Source organism: Mus caroli, unplaced genomic scaffold (genome assembly GCF_978045245.1).
Source record: "Mus caroli unplaced genomic scaffold, Mus_caroli_1 scaffold_2, whole genome shotgun sequence".
Classification (NCBI taxonomy): Eukaryota; Metazoa; Chordata; class Mammalia; order Rodentia; family Muridae; genus Mus; species Mus caroli.
This window is the reverse complement of record NW_028227257.1, coordinates 145,761,470-145,784,722: the sequence shown is the minus strand read 5'-3', so window position 1 is coordinate 145,784,722 and position 23,253 is coordinate 145,761,470. Positions and strand designations below refer to the sequence as shown.

General features: G+C 43.2%; 1 protein-coding gene across 6 annotated transcripts in view; it reads left to right on the top strand.

Annotated features, from left to right (window-relative positions):
• Cntrl (centriolin) overlaps window positions 1-23,253 on the top strand; it is a 68,590-nt gene that overhangs the window by 22,112 nt on the left and 23,225 nt on the right. For 5 of the 6 annotated variants that reach the window (XM_085834981.1, XM_021183767.3, XM_021183758.3 and 2 more), the window contains 14 exons: window positions 460-613; window positions 1,939-2,159; window positions 4,216-4,392; window positions 7,128-7,262; window positions 10,277-10,422; window positions 10,842-11,049; window positions 11,723-11,902; window positions 13,944-14,123; window positions 15,238-15,354; window positions 15,614-15,758; window positions 16,187-16,335; window positions 18,435-18,624; window positions 19,938-20,254; window positions 22,063-22,271. In XM_085834981.1, the coding sequence (XP_085691107.1) occupies window positions 460-613; window positions 1,939-2,159; window positions 4,216-4,392; window positions 7,128-7,262; window positions 10,277-10,422; window positions 10,842-11,049; window positions 11,723-11,902; window positions 13,944-14,123; window positions 15,238-15,354; window positions 15,614-15,758; window positions 16,187-16,335; window positions 18,435-18,624; window positions 19,938-20,254; window positions 22,063-22,271 (2,528 nt within the window). The remainder of the gene's footprint in view (window positions 1-459; window positions 614-1,938; window positions 2,160-4,215; window positions 4,393-7,127; window positions 7,263-10,276; window positions 10,423-10,841; window positions 11,050-11,722; window positions 11,903-13,943; window positions 14,124-15,237; window positions 15,355-15,613; window positions 15,759-16,186; window positions 16,336-18,434; window positions 18,625-19,937; window positions 20,255-22,062; window positions 22,272-23,253) is intronic. The other variant, XM_029474142.2, reaches the window with a different exon arrangement.

Here is a 23,253-nt window from a genome sequence, read left to right as displayed (position 1 = left end):
TTTACTATAAAACTCCCAACCTAAAATTTATGTAAATTTTAAAAATCTATAAGTAAAATCTCTTAGAGTCCTTATACAGAAATATAATGCCTATTTATACTTTGGAATTCTCTTTGGATGTTTCCTGTAAATATACTGTCAGTATAACCAGTGTTCTGAAAACCTTTTAAAAAAAAAGACATATTTTAATGCTATGCATAAAACACTGAAATTTCTATATTGTGCCCTTGAAAAATGGCTTATCCTCCCTGATCGGCTCTGTTTTCTCATCTCATCTCAGCTCACCCTAAGGTTAAACAAGAACCATCTATATGGAAGTTCTAAAGGGCCTAACTCAGAGCAGATGAAATTGTCACACTTTATTTTCAATACTGGTTTTTAAAATGTTGCTAAGGATTATTATTTTCAATAGTTTTAAAATTTTGGGTTGTACTGATTATTTTTTTCCCTGAAATTCAGTCCCACATGAAAGCCCAGAAGAGGGGTAAAGAACAGCAGCTTGACATTATGAACAGACAGTACACACAACTCGAAAGCCGCCTGGACGAGATACTTTGTAGAATTGCTAAAGAGACTGAAGAGATCAAGGACCTTGAACAGCAGCTTACAGATGGTGAGAACTTAAGTGTGATTTCCGGTGAATAGCTTCAGGGTACACAGAAGATGCTCATACAGACAGTCCAAGACTTGGCTGGATACAGTTCAGCTCTTTTTAGTGTTCGATGGGGAATTTTGGCTGAACATATCCAAAAACACTTAGTAAAATTTCAAGTATTTTGTATTATTGTGGTTTGTTACGGTGATGACGAGTGAATCAGGCTTCAGTAGGGAAGAAGTCAGACTGATCAGGAAAAGCTTGGTCAGTGATTGTCTTCTGTGGCATACAGTCCTTTCAGGAGCTCGGTGACGTTAGGAAGCTCATTGTGAGTTATAGAAGGTGTATAGAAAGAAGGCAAATTTAAAATAGCGTTTTCAGAGGAGAGGAAGAGGGGAATAAATCAGGTGTGTGACGGAGCCTGAGCTCCGTGTAAGGAAAGGTTCCATCCCCCATCATCAGGCTGTGTCACCTTCAGTTTGTCTCTGCCTTGATAAATAGTTGTTGAGAGAGGCTTTTTAAAGTTTTCATAAAAGTATCCTGTAAAATAGCATGTGTCAGCATACACTTTTTCAGTACTTAACTAAAAATGTATGTGTTTGGTTGTTATGCCTGAAGTATGTCTATGTACCATGCGCATGCCGTGCCCATGGAATCTGTAAGAGAATGTTGGATCCCCTGGAACTGAAGTTACAGACCGATGTGAACCTCCATGACAAGAAGCCAGTTATTCTTAACTGATGAGCCATCTTTCCAGTCCCTATGATACCTTTTTACCCTTCAGGGTATATATATTTATGTTGCCAGTCTGAGATTCGTGTGAGTCTTATATATTGAGTGGTCTTGTATTGTGTATTCAGGAAGAACTCATAGTTTTATTATAATTTATTTTTCTTTCTTTCTTTCTTTCTTTCTTTCTTTCTTTCTTTCTGGTTTTTTTTTTTTTTTGAGACACAGTTTCTCTATGTATCCTTGGCTATCCTGGAACTTGCTCTGTAACCCAGGCTGGCCTTAAACCACAGAGATCCACTTTCCTCTGCCTCCCAAGTGCTGGGATCAAAGGTGGGTAGTACTACCACCCAGCAATGCCTTTTTTCCTATTTTAGAAGAAATTAAATTTTACAAGCATTATTCAGGCATTCTGTAAATATTTGTCATAAATATGCTTGTCTTATTTATGCATACTTGTACAATATTCCTGTATTATAGGAAATATATTATCCTATTTTCAAAAATTAGATATATAAGAAACTTAGACTTTCACTGTGGGCTAATAACCAATCACTGATGAGACAAAATACTTCCAAACTACAGATTACCCCTCTGTTTTTATCATACATAAGGCCAGATAGCAGCAAACGAAGCTCTGAAGAAGGATTTAGAAGGTGTCATCAGTGGATTGCAAGAGTACCTTGGAACCATCAAAGGCCAGGCAACTCAGGCCCAGAGTGAGTGCAGGAAGCTACAGGATGAGAAAGAGACATTGCTGCAGAGACTGACAGAAGTCCAGCAGGAGAAGGAGGAACTCGAAATTGTTGCCATGGATGCAGAAAATATGAGGAAGGTATGACTTGCTTTTCTGCTTTTTGAGCTTGGGAAGTAAATGATGTATGTCAAATTCACTTAGAAATGGGTCATCAAATAACTGAAGAATATGAACGTGTGTCTACCCAAAATGCTGTATCAAATGTTTATGTTGGGTTCATGCAGCAAAATTATAGGAATACCATGGTTCATCTTACTGTTATTACTTGATAACTGACATTATTTACAGCTAATAGAACACAAGTTACGTTACGCCTTTCATCTGTTGCCCATCCTCATTGCTTTGAGGATTTCCCTATGTTGTTTTAGATAGAATCTTACTATGTAGCTCAGGCTGGCCTTGAACTGGTGACTCTCCTGCTTCCACTGCCTGAGTTCACCACACCAGCAGGAAATGTAGTAGTTTGTCAGATTTCATGTTTGTCAATCTGCTGAATTTTAAAAGGTGTCTTCTCTTCCAACTTTATATTACGAAAAACTCACATTTGCGGGAATATTGAAAAAGTGGCGAAGTTCTTCAGCCTCCTTAGATTAATAAATACTTTAGTCTGGCCCTTATAAACATATCCCTTTTGTTTGTGCTCAGAAAGTCTCAGACATCACCCTTCCATCCGTCTGTTCTCAGTTTCCAGTGTCACTGCAATGAATGCATTATTACACCTAGGAAAACTCAGGCTCCTTCCCAAGGCTCATCTAACCATCACAACACCTTCTGATTGTTAGAAGGATCTCCACGATGTCTTTTATAGTGGTGTGTGTGTGTGTGTGTGTGTGTGTGGTTTAGACTGGTGTGCCTTTGGATTGCTCTTCCTTCTGTATTTTTGCCTGATGGTTTCTCTGTGCTGTTGTACTTTGTTCCTCCATGCTCCCTATAAAGCAGTATCTCTTTTTAACTTTATTTTCTCCAGACATTGGAGCAGTTCCACACCACACCTTTTATTTGTTCTTTATGGTTCTGATTTCCTCAGCCTAGTGGATTCCTATTCATAGAATTCTTTGACCATTTTTTTTTTTGTACTGGACTATCTTTCTTTTGTTAATGATTTGCAAGATCTTTATATTTTGGATGTTAATCCTTTATTGAATCCATGCAATACTTTATTTCATGAAGCAGTGTCAAGTGGTCCTTGAAAAACTAAATGGAAGTTACCCAGGATCTTTGTGTTTATCCAGAGTAGTTTGAGCTAATTCTTTCATACCTAAATAAATAGGTGGGAATTATATGTGCACATCTGAAGGTGTGTCAGTATGAGAATTCAGCTGTGAAAGTGTTTGTCTTTCTTAGTGCTGACTAGATTGTTGTAAGCCTTCAGTCCACTGTGCCATTTTTTTTTATTGTTTTTGGTTTTGTTTTTTTGTTTTTCGAGACAGGGTTTCTCTGTGTAGCCCTGGCTGTCCTGGAACTCACTCTGTAGACCAGGCTGGCCTCCAACTCAGAAATCCACCTTCCTCTGCCTCCTGAGTGCTGGGATTAAAGGCGTGCGCCACCACGCCCGGCTCCAGTGTGCCATCTTTAGAATGCCAGTGCTTTCATGTTCTTTTGTTAAGGGAACACACTATGGTTTAATCAGGAAAATGTGGGCTTTGCAGTCAGAGATCTGGGTCCATAACTTACCTCCTTTTTCTAGCTGCACAGGGCTGTGATCCCCGAGACGGCTCTCCAGTTGCTTACTATAAACTGTAACGTCCAGGGCTATTATCCGATGAACCAGTGAATGGAAAAACACCAAGTCCAGGGAAGGACAGGCCTTACTTACACTTACTATTCTCCTTTTTTATAAATGTTTTCCCACTCCTGTCTTCCTCATATACTTTCAGACTAGAGTGTCACGGAGATAATTACTTTGGAAAGCAACATGTTGGTAACTTGGTGAATTTTCAGGTGCCATTTAGTAGAAGAGCTTGTATTTCAACTTGGATATGCCAGCCTGACCCTGCATCCTGTTGTTCATAAAGTCTGTCTGTGCTGGGCAGTAGCAGTTGGCCAGCATTTGGTGCTCAGGTTAGTTACAGTGGCTTGCAGATGCTTATGCAGCACTCAGGACGCTGCATTTCAACATGCTGAATCTTTGCAGGAGCTTGCAGAGCTAGAAAGTGCCCTCCAGGAACAGCATGAGGTGAATGCATCCCTACAGCAAGCCCAGGGAGATCTCAGCGCCTATGAAACTGAGCTAGAGACTCAGCTAAAACTAAAAGACGCTGAAACCAGCCAGCTCAAGCAAGAGTTGGAAAAACTCCTAAGGCGTACTCAGGTAAGTAGGAACATATGCCAAATACAAACCAAGCAGCCTGTGCTGTCTGTCCCTCTTTTGAGATAGCATCTCACTATATAATGTAGCCCAGGCTGGCCTAGAATTTATGGAAATCACCCTGCCTCAGCTTTGTAGTGCTGGGGTTACAAACATGGGCCACCACACCTGGCATTGTCTTAATATCAGATATTTTTAATATAATGGATATGGATTGATGGAACATATAAAGGAGCATATTTTGGGAGTCTGACGTTCTGAAATCAAACAAGAGCCCTGTGTAAAATGTGGCCAGATTGTTTCATGGCTCCACGCACCCCAGCCTGGTTTAGACAGCAGATGCTGGGGACAATGGGCATGAATGCCTTGGTAAGTTAGGGTTTGATAGGCCTAGGGTTCCTTTCTCAGAATAGCTTTAAGAGCTTCTATTTAAGTTGACTTTAGATTTTAGTTTGCTGTTTCCTTTTATGATTGGTTGCAAGATCACTCGTTTGTTATACTTGTAAATTAAAGAAAATAATATTCACCCAATAAGTATTGGCCTTTGAGGATCTGCCCTGAGGAGTTAGTAGTCCAGCGAGTTAAACAGGTGAGAGAGAGGCGGGGGGTGGTGGGTCCTGAATGAGCCAGTCGTGCATAACCACCTTTAGAAAGGATGCCTCATTAGGGCATGGGGGCGAGTGGGAGTGAAAGGGATAGAAAGGGAAGGTGGGTGACCTTGACAAACGGTTAGAGAGGGCACTGTACTGCAAGATCTTCAGATGTCAGGGCAAAGAAAGTGCAGAAAGAAGATAAAAGTTAAGTAGCAGGGTGAAAGTGGGCAACGTAGCCTGTCCTTCATCGGAGTGTGGTCAGCAGTTAGGAGCACCTGACCTCTCTCCTAAGGCCCCAGGCTGGATCCCAGCACCCACAGAGTGGCTCACAACCATCAAAACCCCAGTTCCAGAGTTTTCCACGTCCTCTTCTGGCCTCTGCAGACACAGACATCCTTGCCAGCAAACACAGACACACAAAATGATAAATGGAAAGGCACATGCTCTAGAGTGTCTGTGTGACTAGGAAAGGAACCAAGAATAGGTCTGTGCTGTAGTGATTAATGTTATTGTTATGTTCTTGTCTTGCCAAGTGTCAGTATTGTGTTTTTCAAGAGCACTACATTTTATAAAACCCTTGACAGGATCAGAGTAGCAAAAAGCAGCTGGTTAGGGGAAAGAATTTTTTTCTTTTTTTAATAGCAGCAAATAAAATTTCTAAATGTCATCTCTTTAGAATGAACTCTTTTTTTTTTTTTTTTTTTGGTTTTCCCAAGCTACTTTGAGTGATGGTCTTTTGTACTTGGTGACAGGCTTTTTCTCTCCCTCAGTGATGCAGATAATAGGTCAGATTAGACCTTACTAAAAGTAGATAAAGGCAGGTTTATTAGAGGCAGCTCTCAGGTGGGTTCTCTGATCTCACAGGTAGAGGTCAGTGAAGTCATTCATCCAGGCTAAAGCAAGAAGCTAGGATTGTGTCCATACGTGGTCAAACACTGAGCCCCTGGGCAGGCACTCTTGAGTGGGTTGCCAGAAACAGAGAGACAAGAAGTAATATGGCATGTTAGTTGTTAGCCCAGAGCTTTTTCTGTGTGGGTGGGGCTAGGAGAGGAAGGGCAGATGGTATTTCCCAGCTTGTGCAAGGAGGGTAGTGAACAGGGGTTCCAGCCTAACACTTGACTTTTAGGTAAGTCTTGGCGGAAACGTTTTAAGAACCTTGATGTTCAGTTATTGAAAGCCGTACTCTACCCTTAATTACCAGAACTGAGCTTCAAACCACCTAGAAAATATAGAGCATAAAGAATCTAGTTTCTTGGATCGTTACACTTTAGTTATAGGAAACCCTTTGCAAAGCTTGTTGGATGCAGACTCCATAGATATTCTGACCTGTCAGATCTGAGACAGAGACTGGTCATCTGCTGTTTTTGCTTTATTTTGTTGTTTTTTTTTTTTCCTTCTTCCCCCTCTCCTGCTTTCCTTCTTCCTTTTCTTCTTTTTCCTTCCTTCCTTCCTTCCTTCCTTCCTCCCTCCCTCCCTCCCTCCCTCCCTCCCTCCCTCTATATCTTTCACTCTCTTCCTCTCTGAGATCAGGTCTCATTTTTGTAGCTCAGGCCAACCTCTCCCTCCTCCTGCCTCAGCCTCCCAAGAGCTGGGAATACAGAAATGTACCACTGTGCCAGGCTTCATCTGCATGTTCCAAAAATATGTGTATGAGTGTTGCCTGCAGGTATGTCTGTGTACCACATGAGTATTTTTTGGTAACCTGCAGAGGCCAGCAGGTGTCTAATCCCTTGGACCTGGGGTTATAGATTGCTGTGAGCCACTATGTGGGTTCTAGAAATGGAACCCAGGACCTCTGGAAGAGCAACTAGTGTTCTTCACCACTGAGCCATCTCTCTAGCCCCCTCATTTTTAATAGATATGTGAAATTATTTTGATACAGGTATTTGAGGACCACAGTTACTGTTAAAGGTGGGTGCTGGGGACGACCCTAAAGACTCTGATGGGTATCCAGGCTGAGCAAATTCTGATATGCATTCATTATTAAGTAGTAATAGTCAGAAGGGCATGTAGAAAATGATCTTGGATGTGTACGTTTCAGAGTATAAATTTAGAACTATAGCAATGCAAATGTGTATTTGCTGTTTTGGAATGTGAACTTTGTGACTGTTTTGCACTTTGATACTTTGCTTTCTCTGATGATAGTTAGAGCAATCGGTGCTTCAAACAGAACTGGAGAAGGAGAGAAAATCCCTCAGGGATGCCCTGGGCAAAGCCCAGTCCTCAGAAGAGAAACAACAGGAGAACAACGAGCTCCGTACACAGCTGAAGCAGCTGCAGGTAAAGATCTGTGCTTGTGGAACACCCTTAAGATGGTGATGGCTTTACTCTGGCACTTAGCAGCTTGGGTTTCTAGGTGAAAATGAACTCTGGGTGCAATTTCTTTGGAACATTTGCCCCTAAGTGCTGGGATTTAGGGCGTATACCTCCACACCTGACCTTTTCTTTTTCTTTCTTTTTAAAAAAGATTTCTTAATTATCGGCAGTTCTCACAGTCTTCTCAGTAAAGATGCTATTAAAACTGTAATCAGTTTTTCATCTTTGTGTGAGATTATATAGATCCCTATGTCTTAGTAGATTATTAATTTTTATTTTTACTATGAAAATTTAAAATGACCACAAAACCAGAATAATCCCTTTGGTCCATTTCCTGATTTATTCAGTTATTAACATTGTCTCATTTTAGTTTACCTTTTTCTTTAAAATATTTTAAAGAAAAATTCAAATTGGGAGTAGTGGCTCCTGCCTTTAATCCAGAATTCTCTAGGCAGAGGCAGGTGGATTTCTGTGAGTTCAAGGCTAGCCTGGTCTACATAGTGAGTTCCAGGATAGTAGAGCTACATAGTGAGATCTTGTCTCAAAAAAAAAGTCCAATATATTTTCACCTAGAAATACTTACTGTGCAACTTTTACTGAAAAGAACTAAAATCAAGTCTTCAGGGGTGCCTTCATCTAAGATATAAGCTGAAGTCAACTTTCCAAACCTGGTCCTTTCCATGGTCTGCCTTAGTTAGAACTAGATCCTACTTGGCCTCCTGGCCTCCTGATGTAGAGTATAACTTATTTGCACTCTTGTCTTTCTTAAAAGTCAGTTTGTTAAAGTGAACTCATGATAGCATAAGAAAGAGATAGTTCCTATTGTGTAACAAACTTATCCTGGGAAGACACAACACATGTCTACTCACTCTAAATAGGGATGAGTATACAGACCAAAGGATGAATACCACCAAAGTCCAACTTGGTGGTCAAGTGCATTGTATATTGGGATTACTTTCAGGAATATGGGTGAGGGATTGCTTAATAGGAGCAGAAATGACTCAAAGACAGCTGTATTACCAAAGCCTACCCCAGCACAGGTCACACTGTACAGCCTGCCGACAGCTCTTTCCAGGTGACTCAGGTGGCCTAAACCCCTTCCAGGCAGCTGTTCTGGTCAAAAGGGACATCTTTGCAGCTTAGCTCTGCTCTCTCACAGAGAGGGGCCTAGTGAATCTGGTCAGTTTCAGGGACTTCCCAAAGCTATTTCAAGTTCTTTACGTTCCTACATAAGGAACTTGCCTGAAGGATGGAGTGTTTCCATCTAGGGAAACTATTAATACAAAACTTGCTAAGAACCAAAGTCATTTGCTCAGTGTTTTGGTTGCTCTCTCATTGCTCTTTGCTAATTCTCTGTGTATATTTGGCACAGCCTGAATCACAACCCTCAATTGATATGTTGTTTCAGGTCCAACTCTTGTACAGATTTTACATGTACTGTATCTTGCTTCAAATTATGAAGATAGTAGAATCTATTTTTCTAGCTAATTAGTAGGTTGACTGGTCTTGAGTGAGATCACGAATGGCCAGGATTAAGCAGTACAGATGTCCTTTAATTTATGATGGGGTTATGTCCTGACAAACCCACTGCAAGTTGAAAATATCATGTCTCAAATGCATTTACTATACCTAACCTGAAGATGACACTGTAACCTAATTATCTTTAATATGCTTATAATAAATACATTTTGAAGGGACTGTGGCCAGGGAGAACTGGCAAATATGGCTCTGGCAGGCTTTGTTTTTCTCCCCCATTCCCTTTGCCTTGCTAAAAAAAAAAACCCAAAAAACATTAGATTGCGTTCCTAAAGCTAGCCATCAAGGTTTACTCCCTTATTTGGTTATTTCCTCCTCCTGAGGCTGACCACCAAGGCCCAGCAATCAAAGTACTGAAGGTCAGCAACTAAAAGCCCCCTTAGGGAGCTGGAGAGATGACTAGGTGGTTAAAGATACTGGCTGTTCTTCCAGGGGTCTTGAGTTCAATTTCCTAGCAACTACATGGTGGCTCATAACCATCCATACTGGAATATGGCATCCTCTTCTGGCATGCAGGCATACATGCAGGTAGAGAATTTATATACATTAGGAAGGAAGAAAGGAACCCTTAAAAGCCCCCTTTGGGTCACCTAACATGCCCAATTAAAATATACTACCACATTGGAGCCTATTCTAACACAGACTACCACTTTTCTCTACTTAAAAATTACACCTGCAAGGTCATTTGCTGCTATTTTCCTGCTTGTATCAGAAAGTAGCCACTTTAATTTTCTTCCCCCACTTAGTAAAGGCTCTCTTTGTGAACGGGTGTTTGGGTGTGGTTTGTGCCTAATCAGGGCCCGAAGGGGAACCCCACTGTGTGTGGGAGTCTTCTTCACATTTATTATAGTAAGTAAAAATTACCTTAAAACACAAAGCTTATTTTATAATAAAATACTGACTCTCAGTATTTCATCAGAAACATGATGGTACACAAAAACACAAGAAAGATTGTAAAGACCATGGCATCTCTGTGCTCTGTAGAGTGGTTGTTTGTCTACGAGCTGGAGCTTCTTGTGGTTCTCTCACAGCACAGAGTATGGTTTCTTCTGAAAGTTGAAAGGCTGCTAGGTAGGGAGGACAGTTGTCCAGAGAAAGCTGTCTCAGGGTACTGGGGAGTCAGTCTACGCATGAGACCTCTAAATGCCATAGGCCCTTAAAAATGGGCGTGCCGTTGTAGGTGCTGCATTGGAGCTAACAGTGCTGCACTGGATTTGCAGGAGAGTGACCCTGAGGTCGTTAGGGACATTCAAGGGAGTAGCATTATCACTTAGGATATATAAACGATTTTCTTTATACTGGGATGTTTTAGCAATTCTTTGTATTTGAAGGAGGCATCATATGGGTTTCATTCTGTAGCCAAGATATGTTTATGCGTATGTTAGTAATGAATTCATTTGCTGGCAGATAACTCATCCTTTCCATTTTCCCTCTACACACAGGATGACAACAGCGTGTTAAAGAAGCAGCTGAAAGAGTTTCAGAATCACCTTAACCATGTGGTTGATGGTCTGATTCACCCAGAGGAAGTAGCAGCTCGTGTAGACGAGCTAAGGAAAAGGTTGAAACTAGGAGCTGGGGAAATGAGGTAAGGGGAAACAGGACCCCGAGTTAGCATTAACTTTCCCTCTTCAGAGCTGTGGCTGGGACCAGCCACGAGCCTGTCCTGCTCGGGCTCTGTAATACTGACTAATGTTTCTGAAAGGCTGTGATGCAAGATTGCTTAATTCTAATAATGGCGTTAAGGTATCTAAGTGTCTCTTGAAAGTACATGGTGTGTGATCAGAAAGAAGGGCCACATTATAGACTTTGGGCAGAGAACCAGTACAAAGCAGGATAGTGTCAAGTTTATGGACACTCATCCTTAGCCTGTGTCTGCAGAATGGCCCAGTGATTCGCTATAATGGTTTCCACTGATACCAGTCCCTTCACACAATGCTCTCTCCTCATAATGTTAGCATGAACATGTTTGCGTCAAATTTATACCTTCTTGTTTTTTCTCCATAGAATCCATAGTCCTTCAGATGTCTTAGGGAAAAGTCTTGCTGACCTACAGAAACAGTTCAGTGAAATCCTTGCACGATCCCAGTGGGAAAAAGAGGAAGCCCAAGTTAGAGAGAGGAAACTCCATGAAGAAATGGCTCTCCAGCAAGAGAAACTGACGAATGGTCAAGAGGAGTTCAGGCAGGCCTGTGAAAGAGCACTTGAAGCCAGAGTAAGAAAGGGCAGAGACTGCGGAGGGAGGCCTTCAGCAAATGTTTGCAGCATGCAAATCAGCTTACCCGTTATTATTTTCACTCACAGTACGTTTCAGTACTGTGTAAAGTCTAATGCTGAATATGGCTATTGATGTCAAAGCAGGGCCTATTTGTAACACTGGTTTCCTTGTTACAGTGCAAGTGAGAGAGATTTTATAATGAGCAGAAAAATAATAACCACATTTGCTAAAGTATAGTGTTGTGCCAGAATCTGTTTGTTTTTAACCTACTGATGTTCATATTAAGGCAAGCATTCAAATCCCAGAGAACAAGATAAAAACATCTTTGGTCACTATTTAGTACAAAACCTTGTTATGTTCCCTAGTAAGGAAATGATAGCTTTACAGCACTCTTATTTTGCTAAGACATATAGATATGTACATATGTATGTATGCATGCATGTATGTATTTATAAATATGTGTGTTTATATGTGTATGTTTACATACATGTTTGTGTGTATATGTACATAATACACACACACACACACACAGAGGCACAAGCCTTAAATCCCAGCACTCAGGATATGCAGGTGGGAGCATAGTTTAAAGCTAGCTTGGTCTGTATATCAAGAGCTTTTCTCAAAAAAAAAAAAAAAAAGAAAAAAAGTTCTTAATTGTATTTCCTCACAGATTAAGTTTGATAAAAGACAACATAATGCAAGAATTCAGCAATTAGAAAATGAAATTCACTATTTGCAAGAGAACCTAAAAAGTATGGAAAAAATCCAAGGCCTTACAGACCTTCAGCTTCAGGAAGCAGATGAAGAGAAGGAAAGAATTCTGGCCCAACTCCAGGAGTTAGAGAAAAAGGTGAGAAGCCTAGAAAAGTAAGGGACCTGTTTCCCAGATCTTTCCTGGTGACAGGGTCAGAGGTGGAGCCCACACTCAGCTGTCTGTGTTGCCTGCACAGTGCTGAGCAGGACCTCACAGCTGGGTACTTGTTACTCAGTCGTGGACCTGAGACTGTAGAGGGAAATGAGACTTGGAAATGGGAGACCCAGCTTTAGGGTCATTTAGGTGATAGTTAACAAATGATAACAGAATGGCTTACCACCTGGGTACATTCATGGGAGCTACTTTGACACTCTTCACCTCACTTTGTAATACCTTGGCCTCTCTAGTGGCATTTTCTCAATCTTCCTCTACTTACCCCACTGTCATCTCCTGAGTCACATTCAGAAATTTCACTCTGTGCTTCTGAAAGCACAGACTGCAGCATGTTGTTCTAATTCCAGCCCTGTCTTTCTGGCCCCCACATGTGAATGCTTTTCCAGCCTCCTTGAGCTTCTGATTCATCGACCTCTAGCTTTTCAGTTTCTGCTTTCCTTCTTGTCCAGCCTAAAGTCCACAGCCAGTTACTGAGTCTTTTTTCACCCATAAGTAGCTTCAAGTTCCTTGTCTTTCTTCTGTCTCACTTCCCTACAAAACTTAGATCCCTACTTTCTTGGGGTCTGCGTGCCTTGGGGTGGGGGGGAGTAGAGTATCAGTCTCTAGCACAATGACTAGTCTCATTACAGTCTCACTGTCCCATTTCACATGGCGTCAGTCTATGCCAGTAAGCTCACCTCACCCCACTGTGAGGGGGGCCTCCTCCTTCTCATCTGCCCTCCCTCTCCTCATTGCCTCAGCAAGTGATCTACCCTCTAGGAACCTTTAGTCACCCAAGTCCTGTTGACTTCCACCACCCTTGTCTAGCCATCCTCCTCCTGGACAGTTGCTGTGCCTACCTAGCTGATTTCCCAATTCTACACATGACACAAATCCACAGAGCAATCAACCTACCTTCGTAAAATGGAAAATGGTTGGAGTCAGACCCTCCTTGTTTTCCAACCTCTACTATTAAAGAGCAAACTTCTTAAGCCTAAGAACATTTGGATTTGTCCATTTTGATTTGGATTTGTCCATACCCTCAAAAATGACAAGGTCTTCACTATCACTTATCCAGGATCTCATATAGTTATTTTAAAGGTTTGCCCATCTATTATGCTACTAACAAATAAGGTTGAGTTTTGGGAGGTTGTTTGCTTAAGTTTATTCTTCTCTGTGTGTGTGTATATATGTGTGTATGTATATATGTATGCATGTATGTATGTATTTATTTTTATGTGTAGGGGTGTTTTGTTTGTGTCTATGCTATGTATCATGTGTGTTCCTGGTGCCTGCCAAGTCCAGAAGAGGGTGTTGGATTCCCAGGAACTTGAGTTACAGGGTTTAAGCTACCATGTGAGCTTTAGGAATCCAACTTGGGTCCTCTGGAACAGTATCAGTGCTCTTAACCTCTCCCGAGTTATCGCTCCAGCTCAACATTCTTAACTAAGAAAAACATTATTTAAAAGGGTTTATGTGTAGGGAGCTGGGGAGATGACTCAGCTGTTAGGAGCAGTGCTGACAACCATGAGGACCAGAGTTCCGAGTCTGGCAACCTGCACAGCAAACCGGAATCAATCATACACCTGCAGTCTGAGCTGTGAAGAACGCTGACACAAGAGGATGCTTGCACTTGCTGGCTCCATCCCAGCTCAGAAAACACACGCCCTAAGCAAGATTCTGTTTCAAAGGGCTCAGGGACCCAGCGGGAAATGATCGGGAAGGACATATGATACCCTCTTCTGCCTCTACATCTGCACACATGTGTACACACACACACACACACACACACACACACAACTTGTTTTAAATCTCTGGTGAAGTTAATGTTCAGTGACTATTTATGAAGCTCCTGGTATGCATCAGGTACTATTCTAGACATGTGCTGCATCAGGGGACAGAGCCTGGCTCTCTTGGAGCTTACACCTTAATTTACTGCTTTTAAGTGATTTCTTTTATTTCATTTATGATTCTTTTATTTTAGAAGAAGCGTGAAGATGCCAGATCTCAGGAGCAGTTTCTTGGTTTAGATAAAGAACTGAAGAGTCTAAAGAAAGCAGTGGCTGCTTCTGATAAACTAGCTGCAGCTGAGCTCACCATTGCCAAAGACCAGCTCAAGTCCCTGCACGGAACTGTTGTGAGAATTAATCAGGAGCGAGCAGAGGTCAGTACCTAGGTCGGTCAGGATGTGCTCATCAGGACTATCTCAGAATGAAGAAGCGTGCGTTACTGATCCTTGGTGCAAACTTTGGTCACCTTACAAGCCACTGTGACACTGTTTGCTTTTCTGTTGGTTTGGTTTGATTTTTCAAGACAGAGTTTCTCTGTGTAGTCCTGGAACTTACTGTGTAGACCAGGCTGGCCTCAAACTCACAAAGATATGCCTGCCTCTGCCTCCTGAGGGCTGGGATTAAAGGTGTGTACTACCACTGCTCAGTCTGTCTGCTTTTCTTAAGAACCGGTGGTTACATTCCATCATAACTCCTAAGAATCTATTTGGAGCCATCAAATGAATATTAAAGGATAACCGTCTCCTTGGAGAAGTTACTGCCACATACATGCTGGGATTCCAGCTTTGAAGGCTTGCCATTCAGTCTCTCTGAACCTCAAATTGTTTTCTTCTCCTCTTCTTCCTCCTCCTTTCTTTTCTCCTTCTTTTTCTGCTTTTCTCCTCTTCTTCCTCTTCCTCTTTCTCTTCCTTCTCCTCTTCCTCCTCCTCCTCCTCTTCTTCTGCTACTTATTTGCTTGCTTTTTTTTTTTTTTTTTTTTAAGATAGGATTTCTCTGTGTAGCCTTGACTATCCTGGAAGTAGCTATGTAGACCAGGTTGGCCTGGAACTGACAGGGATCCACTAGCCTCTGCCTCTCAAGTTCTGTGTTTAGGGGTGTGTGCCACCATGCTCATCTTGAGCCTTAAAATGTTTATTTTGTGTATATATTTGAAATCCTACTGTACAGGCTGTTAGTGCTCTGTGCAGTAATGGTGATGATGCTAAGTAGGACACAGATTTTAATGAGCTTGAGATAGTAGATTATAGTAGGACAAATGATGAATGAGACCCCAGAAAGACATCCATGGCAGGCTAGGATAATGAAGAGGGAGTCTTTATTCCTCTTGCAAAACCCTCCACTTGCCCCAGGGTGGATCAGGCTTTGCACCACATGTGAAGGCGTAAGCCTGGCTGGTTATAGGATGGGGGCAGGGGATCACTCTGAGAGGAAGGAGGACTGGAGATGAGCATTTGTGACAGCAGCACCCTTCTCACGATCTGTCCATAGGAGTTGCAGGAGGCAGAGAGGTTCAGCAGAGAGGCCATGCAAGCAGCCAAGGACCTGACCAGAGCAGAGGCAGAGATCGAGCTCCTGCAGCACCTTCTCAGAGAGAGAGAGGGCCAGGTCAGTGCTGGTACCCAAGGCGGCCTCTGGCTAGCTCCTCTGGGTTGCTAAGACTGAGCACTGCAGGCGATTGCTCAAAGCACCGAAGTACATCCAGTAGGCAGCACTTTAGCCTCGCCTGCTCAGTGCCATGAAAATGAAAGGGGTAAGATGGTTTCCTCATTGGTAAAAAGTAAAAAAAAGAAGATAGGCTTCTTAGTTACATGGGTAAATGCAACTGAGCGTGCTCATTGACACTTCGTGTATGGTTTTTTAATAGTTCCGAGATGAGATGGAAAATGCAGATTTAGGTGCTAAAGGAGCAAACTCCCAGCTGCTAGAGATTGAGGCACTGAACGAGGCCATGGCGAAGCAAAGGGCTGAGATCACAAGACTCCGGGATGTATTAAACCTCACGGGGGCAGGTAAAGTACTGTTGGGCTTTGATTCGGGATGGTGCTGTCATTATAAAACTCAAGTGCCTTCTCCTGCCTGTAGAGAAAAGCACTTGGCTGAAGGAAATCAACTCCATGCCTGATCTAGAGAGTCATGCCTTTCCTGATAAGTTAAAGAATTTAAAAAGCATTTTAGAGTGTGGTACTAGGGGATTTGATTTTAGCAAGACAAAGTGTTTATACATCTGTTAACTTTCTGCAAATTACTTTATAATTGATGGGCAGAAAGATGTTTTCTTGGTGTTCAACAAAAAAAATAATTACCCAAGGGCAGGCTGGAAGACAGCTTTGGAGACATGATAGATTCTGTTGGCTCTCCTGAAGTCTCTTTTCTGTATTGGGAGAGAAAGGAAGTCTGTGACTGCGTGGCAGCTTCATACAGTGGCTTTCCTTTCCAGGTAAAAAAGGAGGCATTGAGAACGTGTTAGAGGAAATCGCTGAGCTCCGGCATGCCGTCTCTGCTCAGAACGAGTACATCAGCAGCATGGCAGATCCTTTCAGAAGACAAGGCTGGTGGTACTTTATGCCACCAGCACCATCCTCAAAAGTAGGAACCCTCCTAGCAACATTGCTAGAAGGATATACTGAATTTTTCTCCTTCCCCAAATTTGTTAGCAGGTGCTGAAACACTTCTCTGCTGAGACATACACTTAGGTTCTTCGGTGTTGTGTGTTATTTGAGATGTAAAAATTGAGCTATCCCACAGAAAATAGAGCTTGCCTTTTTATGGCCAGTGTCAAGAAGTAGATAAAAGGTTAGGATGACCTAAGGCCAAAGAGCTGACTGAGAATGACTGTAGACTGTAGAGAATGACTGCAGAGGTGTGGACAGGATAATGGGTACCTAGGTTTCATTTCCTTCTTAAAACAATCCTTGGGTGTTCACCAGTCTAGGCCAGTGCTAGGCTGTATTAGAGTGCTGTGATGGTGGATACAGCCCTGCTCTTGGAGCTCTTGGGCCATGTGAGTGTAATTACAGAACAGTGACATTCTGTGACAGCAGGCTTGCCCTGTGTGTGTGCTCTAGGTGCAGAGAGGTTAGTTTCAGGGATTCTTCTCGTGAGCAAGTTCAGGAAGGAAGTGGAATAGATGAGACTGTGAGCTGAGCAGTGAGTGGGCACCCAGGAGGGTGTTAAGAGGGAGGACACAGTGTGTGTAAAGAGGAAGGTTGCTGTGGCTCTAGTGAGGAACCTTGAGGGTTAGATGGTTTGCCTGGAGGGCTGAAGCATTGGGGCTGTCTTAGTTACTTTCTGCTGTTGTGATAAAGCGTGACCAACACTGCTCAGAGAAGAAAGCGCTTACTTGGGCTCTGATTCCAAAGGATAAAAGTCTGTCGTGGCTGGGAGGCATGGCGGCAGGGACAGACCTGTGAAAGTACACATCTTGAACCACAGATACAGAGAGCACAAACGCACTGGGAATGGTGAAAGGCTTTGAGCCCCCAGGCCTGCCCCCAGCAAGGCCACAGCTCCCCAAACAGCACCACCAGCTAGGGACTGAGTGTTCAAATATAGGAGCCTATGGGGCATCTTCATTAAACCCACAGGGCCATCCTTTACAAGGGGCCGTTCTCTACGTCATGGGGAATGAGATTACGGTGAGTAGACTCAGTAGTTCAGAGAGTGTTCTGGCTGAGCACAGGATAGAGTTACAGCAAGGTGAGCTCTGTGCACTATTTGAACACCCACGTGAAAGACAGAAGAGACCAGAGCTAGGTGAGTGGAGCTGGAAAGAAGAGGTACAGTTAGGGGGTGAGCTTGCAACCTAAGCTTAGATGTGAGGAGTGGATCTAAGCAGGACTTATCCAAAGCAGAGGGCCTTAATGACACTCTGAGAGTCACTGTAGGGCAATAGCAAGGAGATGCACCTGGGACACCAGGGTCCCAGGGCTCTGACTGTAGTCATAACCTACGTGCAGAATACCCCCAGAAATGTGAAGGAAGCCAACACCGTCACCAAGGAAGAGACAGCACTGTCCGCCTGTGCTGAGTGTGCTCCTGGAGACGAGACCTACACACTGGGAAGCAGGGAGGGAGGGGTAGCATGCTCCCAGAGAACACTGTGCTCCAGCTTCCTTGAAGGTGTTGGGTTCCCTTACCTCAGCTGTTGGCCCTTGAGGACAAGGCAGAGGAGAAAGCACTGGCAGTGCGGAGTGCAGGTGTGAGGAAGGGGCACTCGGGTCTAGTCACTTAGGGAGGACTTACTTCTCTCTTATGGCAAGTTGTGCCATAAAATAAACTCACACAGCCAGGTAACACGCCGTTACCACCATAGTACCACGAGGATCTGTGTGCCCAGAGAATGGCCAAAAGAGCAGGGTGGGAAATGGACGCTATCGCATAACTTCTTGAAGAGAGCCCATCTCTTTCACAGAGCAGTCTGACAGGACTCCAGCTACTGCTTCCATAGTCCTCGCTGCTCAGCCTACCTGACACTGCTGTGTCAGATTTAATATGCTGAGCCATGTGTATGGACTATAGTTTATACCTGTAATCACTTCTTATTTCTATCTGTAAGAAGTGAGTGTCATGATAAGGAAATAACAAATTCTTTCTTAGTTTCTGTGTATCTCGCCTTGGCTGTCCACTTAGACGTGTCTAAAGGTCAGCCTTTCCATGATGATAGGCAGTGTTTCCTGTCGCTCCAGGTTTCCAGCCATAGTTCTCAGGCCACCAAGGACTCCGGTTTGGGTCTAAAGTACACAGCCTCAACTCCTCTTAGAAAACCACAGCCTGGACAACAAGAAGAAAAGGACAGCAGTGGACCTCTGCCTGCTTCAGGGTACTGGGTCTACTCCCCCATCAGAAGCACGCTGCATAAGTCATTTTCAAAGAGAGGTAGGCCACATTGCATGAGGAAAGCTTCACTTTTCTTACCTAGTTAATAACCTCTTACTGTTCCTTGAAATAAATAGATGCATTCCAAAGTCTTTTCTTACTCGGAAATCCTGTGGGACCCTGTATTGTTGACTAGTAACCTATCTTCCCATAGGGTTTCTATCTAAAGCAGCATTTCTCAACCAGTGGGTCACAGCTACTTTGGGGTCAAATGACCTTCTCACAGGGGTCGCATATCAGATGTCCTACATATTAGATCTTTACAGTTGGTAACAGTAGCAAAATTACAGTTGTGATGTAGCAATGAAAATAATTTTATAGTTGGAGGTTACCACATGAGGAACGGTGTTAGTGGGTTACAGCATTAGGAAGGCTAAGCTGCTGATCTACAGATACTGCAGCACGCCCGCTTCTCGGGGCTCTCTGCCTGTGTTTTCAGTGCTGTGGGTTGAGCACAGGGCCTAACATATGCCACCAAGTTACAGTCTCACCCCTTCACCTCCACATTTTAAACCACTTTTCTGTAATCCCAAGCTATCCTGTGGTTTTGTAAGACTGCTCACTGCATGGTTCTTCCCTCCACTCTCCTTCCTCCTCCATTCCAGCTGAGCAGCGTCTTGGCTTATGCTTCTGAGTCAGGGGCGTTGTACCATTTATTTTATCATGACTTTACATAGCAGCTCTGCTAAAATTGTCAGAGGTTAGTCTTCTAACCTCTGCACAAAGAGTAAGACTTGGATCTGTCTAAGCTCTTGTATTTTATAGCTCTGTGGCCATAGTCAAATCATTTTGCTGCTCTGAGACAGGTGATCTACTTGACATGGTAGTGCTCCATTTTGATGATTTGTTAATTAAGGAAGTGTTTCCTGGGATAGGGATGTATCTCATTGTTAATATAACCCCTAACAGCACAAAAGCAAACACACAGGGACTATTACTAAGAAAGTGCCTACTGTGTGCTTGCTTTGTCAGGTTAGCAGACATAGCCCTTGCCTTTAGGGAATAAGAAAGAAGTAATCCATCAAATTAGAGTGGCCCATGTGGCGGTAATCGATTTAGAGTTCTGTCTGACCTAACACATCTCTGTTGATATTTTATATAGTATGAAGCATATATGCAAATGATTGCTGAATAGATTAATAATTAATTGTGACTAAACGTAAGATGCTGGCTTCTGAAAACACTTTGTAGTGATCTGCTTCTTACACCTACAGCTGATCATTTTCACGGCTGTTTTCCATCTCCAGTGTCTTGATTGAAGTACTGATGTTTCTTCCTAAATCTGTTTTCCTACTTTCCTGTTTATGTCTTAGAAGATGCAGACAGTGGAGGAGATAGCCAGGAAGAAAGTGGACTGGATGACCAGGAGGAGCCCCCATTTGTGCCTCCCCCTGGGTACATAATGTATACTGTGCTTCCTGATGGTTCTCCTGTACCCCAGGGAGTGGCCCTGTATGCACCATCGCCTCCATTGCCCAACAGCAGCCATCCTCTGACCCCCGGCACTGTGGTTTATGGCCCACCTCCTGCTGGGGCCCCCATCATATATGGACCTCCTCCTGCCAACTTCGCTGTTCCGCTTGTCCCCGCGGGTGTGCAGCATTGCAACATCCCAGAGCACCATAACCTAGTAAGTGGGGACTGCAACTTCCTCCATATTGTACCATGCATTAGTGTTTATATAAAGCTACCACATACTAGTACCTGTAGCTTATACATACGTAAGTATGCTCCACATGTACACATGTGCCTGTATATGCAGATATGTATAAACAGCATGCAGGAATTATCTCTGGGTTAACTGATGATTATGAATTATTTCATTACTTTTATATGGACATTTGAGTTTTGTTTTCCCACTTGATGTTAGTAATACCCAGTACTTTACACTCTTAGGATTTTATTAGTTTTAATTACATGTGTATGTGTGTTGGGGAAGGTGTGCATGTGAATGTGGTACCCTCAGTCAGAAGTCAGAGTCACAGCCCTGGAGCTGGAGTTATTGGCAATTGTAAGAAGTCTGGTGTGGGTTCTGGGAGAAGAACCTAAGTCCTCTGAAAGAACATTTGTGTGACGGTTTCCCAGGCGACACAACAGACATATCTACTCACCCCAGATCGGTGGCTACAACAGACTAAAGTGCAGATACCACCAAAGACCAGCTTAGTGAACCAGTGAGTTTGATTGGGGTTGCTTACAGGTGTAGCGATAACTCCCAGAGCTGCATCAGCACGGCTAACTCCAGCAGGTTCACAAAATGTGGGACATGAAGCACACTGCACAGCCAGCAGGCAGCTCAGCAGGTTGAGAGTGGCCCTTCCAAAGCGACTCCCTTGTCTAAGCCTTTCGCAGGCAGTGCATTGGTTTCTGCTTCATCCAGGCAGCTGGCCTGGTCTCAGTGCCTTTTTGCAGCTCTCAGCTTGTGCTGACAGGAAGGGGCCTAGTGAATCTGGTCACTTACAGAGATGCCCTGAAGCTATTTTGAGTTCTTTGCCTTCCTGCTTAAGGGGCTTCCTGAAGGATGGAAGTTTTCAGTCTAGGAGGAAGCTGTCACACACAGAACTGTATTACTGAGCTATCTCAGTCTCTACAAATGACTAAGCAGCATTTTAATATCTACATACCGTTTCTTTATTTGAAGATGTTTTAGGTGACGGTGACTTCTTACATGTGCCTTGTATTCTTGTCGTAGGCTAGATCCCAATCTGATTGTTTTCTAACTTTTTGGTTCTTACTACTAAACTTCATCCCAGCTCCTCTTTTGTGCTCAGAGCTTTTGGGGCCTTCGTTCTTCTTCCAACTCACCACTGAGGGAATAATGAGGAGAGGATAGTGTTCAGGCCACAGTCTCTGCTGGCAGGCCACACTTGGTCCATAGGCCCCCATGTAGGAATCACTTAGGTTCTCTGCGGCTTTATGGTGTACACTCTGCTTGTGAGAGTTCTGTCTGAGCACTTACGGACACTCTGTCGGATTGCTTTGTGTCTCCAGCAGTGCATGACTCGCCAGCCTCTCGTGTGCTTTCTGATCTCCTCACACTTGACCTTCTTGTTTCTTGAGACTGGGTCTCCCTTATTATTATTATTTTTTACAAAATGTGGGCAAAATACCTCTTCTTCTGGAAACTTATTTAAACAGTTCTCCCGGTGTCCAGAGTGGAAAGAGACTTCAGTTTGTCTCTCTGTTAGATGCTGAACTCTGGAGACAGAGAGGGGTGGTAAATTTCTAATGCATGGTTATACTGATGGAAGAGTTATGTGAGTCTGTCAGTTTCATCTGTCATGTGGCTTGACTCAATTTTTCTTTCCATACTGAAGACTTAGACTTTCCCACTATCTTTCAGGATAACCACTTTAACCAATTAGTTTCAACTTTTGACAGCAAAGCAGGAGAGACACCCTCTGGCATTTCTATAATGCATTCACTTTCTGCGTTTAGGAGAATGAAGTGTCTAGACTAGAAGACATAATGCAGCACTTAAAATCAAAACAGCGGGAAGAGCGGCGGCAGAAAGCATTCACGCAGCATTCTGAGGAAGAAGTGGATGGGCTGCACCGTGATATTGATGGCCTTTTGCAAGAGAAGAAAGAATTAGAACTTGAAGTAGAAGAATTACATAGAACTATTGAGAGACATCAACAACGAAAGTAAGCATTCGCCATCATACTTTTATAATTCAAAGGGTATAATATCAGTGTTGACAGACATTCTCAGTCAGCATTGCCTTGTAAATCATTCTCTCGTTTTAGAAATGTCCTAGATCATAACTGCAAAATAATAAATGTTGGCCATGTATAGGTGGAGCTGGCAATAGGAACTAAGAAACAGAATTTAATTCCACTTAACTTACAGCCCACATGGGAAATACCATTTAGGACAGCGCACACCTAAGGCCACCTGGTTAATAATTCAGATCAGCTCTTTCTATAGTTGTCTTTGAACAGCACAATCATTTTCCTTCTCAGCCACCATAGCCAAAGTAGACAACAGGAATTCCGACCCTCGTTCTCCAAGGCCTTGGTTTGATTTCCTTGTCCTTTTGACTTTGCATACAAAAAGCTAACTGACCCTTTCTGTTATTTCTATGCTGTGGCCTTTAATTGGGGGAATTCTCGACCACCATAGGAGGTTCCATACTTGCCACCATGTTTAGAATCTTTCTCCCCAGTCTGTCGAGAAAACACTGTGACTCAGTGTCAGCTGCCCAACTCTGTTACCTCAGCCTCACACAGTGCTTGGCCTGAACCTGTGGTCTCCCCACATACCACTTTGCTCTGCCTCTGCACCTTCACATGCCTTCCCCAAGCCCTGTCTGTCTGTCTGTCCTGCCTTTCAAAACAAAAGTGACGATGGGCAGTCAGCAGAGGTGGCTCAGGCTTTAAGTTAAAGCACTTGTTGCTTTCGCAGAGGGTGCAGGTTCAATTTCCAGCACCCACATAGTGGCTCATACGCATCTATGACTCCAGTTCCAGGAGATAACATCCTCTTCTGAACTCTGGGTATCAGGCACTCAGTGGTACACATGCAGCCATGCAAACAAAACATTCATACACATAAAACCTTTTAAAAACATTAAAGGTAAGGGATCGCTTTTGAAGTAGGCCTTCTTTCTCCTCAGGTATCTTGTAC